The sequence below is a fragment of the Gadus morhua genome, chromosome 12, assembly GCF_902167405.1.
Source record: "Gadus morhua chromosome 12, gadMor3.0, whole genome shotgun sequence".
In the NCBI taxonomy this organism is placed as follows: domain Eukaryota; kingdom Metazoa; phylum Chordata; class Actinopteri; order Gadiformes; family Gadidae; genus Gadus; species Gadus morhua.
Genome location: NC_044059.1, coordinates 29,391,097 through 29,399,916, shown reverse-complemented (window position 1 = coordinate 29,399,916; position 8,820 = coordinate 29,391,097). Strand labels below are relative to the sequence as shown.

General features: G+C 44.5%; 1 protein-coding gene across 1 annotated transcript in view; it reads left to right on the top strand.

Annotated features, from left to right (window-relative positions):
- Positions 1 to 938: 938 nt before the first annotated feature.
- Positions 939 to 8,820, top strand: part of lrrc7 (leucine rich repeat containing 7) — a 55,535-nt gene continuing 47,653 nt past the window's right edge. The window contains exon 1 of the mRNA XM_030373605.1: positions 939 to 1,585. Coding sequence (XP_030229465.1) covers positions 1,561 to 1,585 — 25 coding nt within the window. The 5' untranslated portion in view covers positions 939 to 1,560. The remainder of the gene's footprint in view (positions 1,586 to 8,820) is intronic.

The window sequence follows — 8,820 nt, the reverse complement described above, 5'->3', positions numbered from 1 at the left end:
ACACACACACACACACACACACACACACACACACACACACACACACACACACACACGTAGACAATCTGGCCAACACGCACGCACACACGCACAGGCCCAAAGGCACACGTGGACACACACAAACACATGGGACATAGAGACTGAATTGCAGACATTCAGAACAGATTGTGGACTGTCTTGACTGGATGACTTGCTGACTGGTGGGAGGCTGGTCTGGCTGCTGATTCCAGAACCGTTTCACGACAGACTAGTGGTAATCTCCCCAGATCTGGGAGAAGCCCGGCGCCGCAGACTGGGTTTAACTGGAGCCTCGTCTCTGCTGCCAGATCAGCCAGATGGCACAAGGATACTCTGTCATTTGCTTTGGAGGAATGACCATGAACTACTAGAGCGCTCTGCACTAGAATACATTATTACACTTCAGAACTTGAACTGCCTTTGAAGGAGGTTAGGGTCATGTTTAGGATCGATTTCCACATCTTCAACAATACACTTTTCTGTAAACCAATACACTTTTCACTTACCTTTTAAAATTTCTCTCTGAGAGAGGTGCTTTCTTTTATAGCCATGTTTGGATGTAGCCTTGGTCCACGTTTGTGTGTGTGTTGGTCGGTGTGTTGGAACTTGCATACACACACACACACACACACACACACACACACACACACACACACACACACACACACACACACACACACACACACACACACACACACACACACACACACACACACACACACACACACACATTCCTACATTCGCAAAGTCCTAAAGTAAAGTTGATCTAATTTTTTTTCTTATTTCTTTAGAAATGCTCATGCATGTTCCGCACACACAAGCAGCACAATTTTCCCTCTCTCTCGCTCTCTCTCTCTCTCGCTCTCTCCCTCTCTCTCCTCGTCTTCCTCGTCTTCCTCCGACTCTCTCCTCCTCGGCTGCAGGGAGAGGTGGTTCAGATGGCGGGGATGGGCATCGGCTTTTGAAAGCGGAATGTATTTCATCCCGGCAGAGATTCAGTCAGGGATTCATCTCCACATGTGATTCCCGTGGTGTGATGTAGCCTCTGCGTGATTACTGTGTGCAGGGCGAGCTGTCGACCACTGTCTTAATTAATTAATTTCTTTGGAGGAGGAGGAGCAGGAACGTATCTTTGGTGGAGGGAAGAAACTGCCTTTCAACGAATGAAGGAATCTGTTGAAGATTTAAAACGAATCGCCTGCAGAATCATTCAGGTCTTAATGAAATGTTCGATGCCATATTACGTAAAAGGACTGTATATAGCTGCTTGGATAATATCCTTCGTGCATCATCCGCTGGTATCATTGAACGGGAATGAAGATGCGGTGCATACTGAGTGATCTCACCGCGGGAGAGAGGCGCTGTGTGCGGGTGGAAAACAGATCGCTGGTGGTTATTGTTGGCTCTCAACAGTCGAGCGGTTCTTTACAATAGACAGAAAAAAGAAAGTCACCCGGTACCGAGGCTACTACGGTTTCTGGGGCAGCCAGGAGCGGATTGTTACCGGCGGAGACCTGCAGAGCCCCACAAGGAGCCTGCCAGATGGATCACTATTCTACTTTGCAACGTAAGTGAGCCGAGGACTGCGTTTCATCCACCCATCGGTGCCACCTTCATGCTCTGTGGTTCTCAGCAGCTTTTAAAAAATCAACAATTTAGAAACATTATTCTATTTTAGACAATTGCTGAAATAATGCACAGGCCTACGGACGTATGCGCAAAAATTGGCGCCAAAGCGATGGCAGTGATCGACGTCTGACCATGGACAATGGTGTGATACTTTTTTTAAGGAAGTGTATTTTTTCTCACATACTTAAGATGGCAGGGGCGACTATTCAAAAGGCCTATCGAGTGGAGTTGATTAGGAGCCCGCTAGGCTCAGGAGAAGCAAAGTGAAATGATAGGCATAAACGCTGTTGTAGCCTATGTAGTGTGTCACTAGACGTTCAAACTCGTTGTGTTAGATCAGCTATGAAGTTATCCTTGCAGATGTCTTCAATAACATACCTGGTGATGTTCCCAAGCCAACATGGCCCAAGCATGTACTCACACTCACACTTGTTAAATCCACTTCATCTCGAGGTATTTCAGCTATTAGTGGAAATCAGCTATTTGTTTTATAGCTTAGAGACATTACAGAACTACACAACTGTGTTGGGTGTGTTTATGACAGCAGACCTGTTTTGTTGCAGTCCATCTGTAACACTATTCGCTGGTAAGAAGGTTGGTTAGGAAAGTTTGCAGACTTCGTGCCTTGATTGCTGCTTGATTTGAGGGGTTCTACTGTCGTCCATACCTTTATTTGTAGTTCAACAGGAACCTGATGGTCTCCCTTGTTTTTCCCCTATGTCTATAATGGAAGATAAGATAAGTGTTCGTCTTATCTGCCATGATTGATGGGACCAAAGACTCAGACTCTGTAACAGCGGACGTTCATACAGTAGCATCCCCGGTCATAAAACATCCTCCAGTTGTGTCTGTTGGGAACCCATGCTGCATGACCATCAATGCATTCAGTGTTGTTGTTACCAAAGGGAAACCAGCGCGTCCAGAGTGCAGAGAGCTGTCTCTCTCTGCATCACTGATTGAATGACGCCCTCCACCGCCCCTCAGAGCGTTCCGTCACTTCTCACGTTCACACAGAAGAGTTGTTCCTGCGCTGTTATGTCACGGTGACACCGAGTCCCCGATCACGCTAAGCCACGTGCACCACATGTGGTTAGATGGAGAAATTATTTATTCATGCAGCTCAGAGATGAAAATAAGTGGACAAACATAGTTGACAACACTCTAAACACTTGCTTATCACAAATCAGAATAGAGAGAGAAACAGGACACACAAATATACATTTTACAGATAATTCAAATAATTTCCCTGTCTTAAGAAGTAATATGTAAGTTCTGCCGCTTGGGGTATCTTAATCAAAACAATAACCTATAGTTTGAAGACGTCATGAAGTAGCACGGGTTCTTTGGTCACATTTCTTCACGTTATGTCATTTCATTCTAATGAAATGGCCGCAAGTAACATTGCGTTAACTTTCTGACTTACCGATGGATGGTTAAACTACCCAAACAGCCGTAGATATGGGGTGTCGCAGCCCTGTTAGCCGTGGTCAAAGAAGTCCCACTTATAATAACGTAATGAGCATGTTGAACGTAACAGCATAGCATTCGTCTCTACTGTACTTACAAGTTAATTCTTTGTGTGTGCATTAGCTTAGTGGCTGCCCCGAGCCACTTTTCATGGTAGCAAACGTAGTCAGCTGTATCCATTTTAAAAACATGGAAATAGGGTCTCTCCTGGATTCCTGTTTGTGTGTGTTCCCCAAAAAGTTAGGGGTAAAGGCGATATGACGACATGGACATGCAACCTCTCCAAACGAAACCTCGTTACCTTGAATAAAACATATTTCTCTGGGTTTGAATATTGTTAGAAGCATTTGGGATAATGTAAGAAGAAAACTCAACCCAGTCTAAAACATAGGGCGAGTTGCTTTAAGGTGTTTGGTCAGATGCCAGCAGAGGAGAGCAGATGTTGGTATGCTCTTCTGCTGTGGGCTCTCTGCTGCTGCTGATGATGCTGCTGGTTGCCTAGTGACAGTGTCCATGGAACCAGCTGCCATTGTCATGGTGATGGTCCGGGGGGAGAGGAATCAGTGAGGGGATGATTGATGGTGTCACTTCGATGGGGTGGGGGGGGGGGGGGGAGTGACGAATAAGAGGTTTAGGAAGATGATGATGATGGCGGTGAGGCCAGTGATGAATATAATACCCAACATCGGGCTCATAATCTTCGTAATGACGGCCTTGGTGATGATGATTGTGAATTACAAAGAAAACATCCACAACATATTTTGAGTTGGGTTCTAAAGATGTCCTTTTAATGTTGTTAAAATTATTACATCAGCACCATTAGATGACCTTTCTGAAGGAGAAAAAACATTTCTTTTTTATGTATTGAGGCAAAACAAAATGCCTCATTACTGCTTGAACAACCAAAACTACTTCATTATCTATCATTTTGTGCTCCATTTTTGTGTTCCATCACAAAAATGAATCCCAAGTTCATACTCTTATCTAATTATACCAAAATGTGATCTTCTGATTATGCATCACTTCTAACGTTGTGGACTAGCAGAGGCCTCCTGTCTGTGGTCGGACTTGTTCTAGTCTGTTCACACGGTGCATTGGCTCAGTGTGTGTCTGCATAGCTGTTTGTTTGTCAGTGACACCTTAACGGTGTGACCCAGTGGGGTCATCGGCCTACAACCCTTCCCCACAGAAGCACCCTGGCCATTGTGTGAAAGGGGCGTCATCACAGGCAGACAAAGGTTTGGCTTATGACACATTCATTATGGCTCGGCTACTGTTATGACCCGAGATAGTCATAACAGTAAGCAAACTGCCAACGCCTGGATGGGTTCGGTCTCGGCCCATTTTCAACAGAATGCAGAAATTGGAAATTGCCAAGACTGAATAAGCTGAAGTACGCAAGCCCAAACTTTGAGTAATTGGTGCTGAAAAATGCCCTTACTGAAGATATCACGCATGTGACCTAGTAAAACGAGCAGACCCGTAATTAGTAGCCTAGGGTTAGTGTATATATATATATTCTTAGTAGGGGTTTACTCTGTATTATTTTCAGTTAATTATGACGTTATAAGGAGCAGGTATGGGTATCTTGCTGAAGGATGCGCACTACATTGTGGATACTCTCCCATACTTTAACATGGAAAGGATCTGTCCAATGTCATGTAAGAAAACCATATGGCTCTGCTATTTCAAACAAGTTACACTCCAAAAATAGCTCTTAAATCGTACCTACTGTTCCTTTTAAGTCCAATTCTCTATTCATGTGTTTCAGGGTTTTAAAAGCTTACCATTGTTGGACATCTCTTTCATTGGTGATTACCTAAAGAAAGTTAGCTATGTTGGTTATTTTTACATATATTATGGATACAGCCACGTATTGCTTTTGCTTTTACTTGTTTTACGTTGACCACCTACTACTACTACTACTACTATCACCATCACACATTTCCTCTGTCTTTCAGTAGGTGGTATTCCTTGGTAACTATCCATCACCCCACACTCATCTTAAACGTACACTCATATCACACACGGTCAGCTGGGAAGTGTAGGAGAAGTTTGGCAACACATGATGTCCCTACTGACATCCAGACATGAGGATGGATTAAGAGATTAAAGAGGTTTTATTGTCGGGTTGATATGTTGAAGATCAAGAGACCCTCGTGATTAAGGTTTAAGTAATTCCTACTTTTTAAAGGGCAAATGCTTTTGGGATGACACACTTAAGCATGTCACGATGTTTGTGAATGTTCACGTTCACGTTCGTTGACAAAGTGTTGCCACAGAAACAACCAGTGCTGGTGATAAACTGCCTCCCTTCTGCTGTGATCTCTTTGGTTTAAAGTGATGATTCCTGACTATAGGGCGGAAAGGGAGAATTAACCAGGCTGTATAGTGAAGTATTTATATATAATTACTATATTTAGTAACGAATAGTGTAGTAATTTCATATTGACCAATAATTGTAGCTGTTTGAAACACAGAATTTCCATTTGGATTTTAACATGGATCATTTGTTATAAATATTATAAATTATCATAAATATCTATTCCAGTGTTTCAGCCAGAAAATGTCAAAGAGCCGGGGGTGAGCGTTTCAGTTCAAACGACTATTGTTTTGAACAGTATCACCGATGCATTATTTATCTTTATTTTTTGTACCTGATTGAAGTATGTTATCTTTCCCTACGGGAGTTTTGTACTTTGTTAACGCATAATAATTAAAAAATGATTATACATTGGTAGTCAAGGCGGGGCCCTGTTGTTGTTAAGGCCTTAACCATACAGTGCTGGGTGAAACACTGCATTCTAACACTGAACATCTTTACGTCTATTGCAGCCTTTTCAGCCTCTTAACGTCTTGAATTGGACCACAGAGTGTGTTCTGTGACCTCAGGGCATGCACTCTGAGCCGTGTTGTGAGAGGGCAGTGCCGTGACTAGAGTGACCCCCAGCCTGAAGGGATGGGCTTTGATCCCATGTCCACAGTGCCTCATCCTTCAACGCGTCCTAGAGCGAGAGGTCTAACCCCGGCCTGCACCTTAGGTCACCTATTGAGAATCTGCCAAAGGAATTCATACTAAATATAGGCAGAGCATTATGTTGTAAACCAAACAGGGTCGCTTGACACTTACATCACGGCCGTATCGGAAACAGTGGGAAAAGGTAACCTTCTTGGACAGGCCGATCAGATGATGAGTAAGAAATAAGGAAGGAGTGGTTGACTGGAGTCGGCCATGTTTCTCCAAGACTCTGGTGTCATTATTTAGTTTGACAGTTTCTGAGCAGCCCAACATTAGAGCCGGAGTCTCTGGGCTCGCTGTGGGCACTGACGTGTGCAAAGCACTCCTAGCTACATGGGAGAATAAAGGCTAACACTTTATATTAACGTTCAGTGATAAGTAATTCATAAGCCTTCAGTAAAGACTGATCTAATCATTAGCATAACATTAATATACATTTGTAGACAATGAATAAGTGCCACCCTACATTGGGGTGGACACTCCCACTTGTGATGTCACCAGAGGGAAGATTAGGATCTGGCTTGTACTGGCTGATCAACATCAAACCTAGTGGGGAAATGGGGGCCACTTACCATAGCAAGCGATCACCAAGCATCTACTAATGTTTACTCATGTTTTGTTAATGATTACTTCATCGTTAACTAAAGGCTTGTAAGTGAATGTTTTCTAATTCATTTGTTCATCATTAACTAATGGCTTTTAAGTGATAGGACTGAACATTATTATTAAGTGTTGCAGAATAAAGTCGATTCTATTTGTTGAAGTATGCATGACATGTGCCATATGTGCATTTCACCGTGTTTGTGTGTGTATGTGTGTGTCCCCTTATGTTTGTGCATGTGTGTGTTTATTAGCGTACTTGTGCTGCATGATGGTATGTTTGCTGTATTGCCTTATGTGTGTGTGTGTGTGTGTGTTTGCTTGTGTGTGTGTAGACATCACGTGCGCAGCGTAATGATATGTTAAATGTGTATGCGTGCTAAAAATAGAAAGAGTGATGGACATGTCGCTGGAAAGAATAGGAGTGCGCCCAAGTCATCATGAGAAGATTGCATGCATGCTAAGTACTCAAAGGGTGTGTGTTAGGTGGGTTTGCGTGCGTGTAATCTGTTTTTTTGCGTGTGTATGTGTAATCTGGCTGCTTACGCTTGAGCAATGTATCTGAAATAGAGATGGATAAATACATATCACTGTGACGGAAAAATGTGTGTGTGTGTGTGTGTGTGTGTGTGTGTGTGTGTGTGTGTGTGTGTGTGTGTGTGTGTGTGTGTGTGTGTGTGTGTGTGTGTGTGTGTGTGTGTGTGTGTGTGTGTGTGTGTGTGGAAGAGTGAGGAAGCAGCCCCAATGTGGAATGCTGACTGGGCTTATTTCTATTCCAACACGCTTGTAATTCCAGCTGTAACCCCCCCCCCCCTTTCCTTACTCTTCCTTACTCCATGCCTGTGTGTGTGTGTGTGTATGTTTGTGTGTGTGTTTCTTTTTGTTCGGTGTATGTTGACAGCAACCCACCTTTCGTTGTATTAAGAGCTCCGCCACCGTTGTGCTGTACGACTCTGTCCCTCATTAACATGGCGCGGCTGTATGGCTCCGTCGACCTCCTTGGGTCTTATATAGGCCAGCTCCCAGGGGTCCAGTGGCTCTTTAGGTGTCCATCGCAATGCCTGTAGCGCTGAGCAAGCATGGCAGCGAGCATGGCAGGCTACTGGAATATAGAATGCGATAGGCAGCGCTGATTAACTATTCATGCAGTCTCTTTGCATGCACGTCGCCTACACATTGGGATTATACGCCGAAATACTGGAAGGACCCTGGAGTGGAGTGCTTTATAGCCTCAACTCTTTCCCTCTCTGTATCAGGATAACGCGCATGTATTGTTTGTTAGAGCTGCCGTATCCGTTCATCAACTATTTATCAGTGAAATGTGACAATTTCACTAATAACGATGTATGTTTGACTGAGTTACCCCCTGTATGCCCTCATTGTTCGTTGAATCCATCCTGCCTGTCACTTAACACTTATCAACGGCAGTGATGGAGGCAACAGAGAGGGAGGGAACGTTTCTCTGGTCGTTTAGATTCAAAATCCAAAGAACCAGATCTCCCAATGACCAGAGCTCTGTTCTGCTCTCTGTCTCCTTACCCCTCCCAAATCTTACAACAGCTTTAAGGAGATCTTGACCAGAAAAAGATCTACTAAAAAAAGAAGAAAGAAACGACTAGAATTGTGGGCGCCCCCGGTGGTTCACCGGGTAGAGCGCGTTCCATGAAGGCCCAGACCTGACCGCAGCGACCCGGGTTCGATTCCTGCCCGTGGTCCTTTCCTGCATGTCTTCCCTCTCTCTCCCACACCTTCCTGTTTTACTCACTACGATAAAACCTTAAAAAGAAGAACTGAAAGAGAGAGAAGGACCGACCCTCACTCCGTCCTCTTAACGGGAGGCTGGCTGCTAAGAGGAGCAGGCAGCGTCGGCCCAGGTCCTTACCGCTGGGTTGGGAGTGAGATGGAGTACCGGAGTGGCAGAGTCAAGTGTCTCCGCCCGGGACCCAATGACAGACGGCTCTCAATTTGTCTCCGAGAGCCTGTGGCGAGAATATCCTTCTGTCACGACTTGAGAGATGCACACACGCACACGCACGCACACACACACGCACGCACGCACGCACGCACGCACTAACGCACAAACGCAC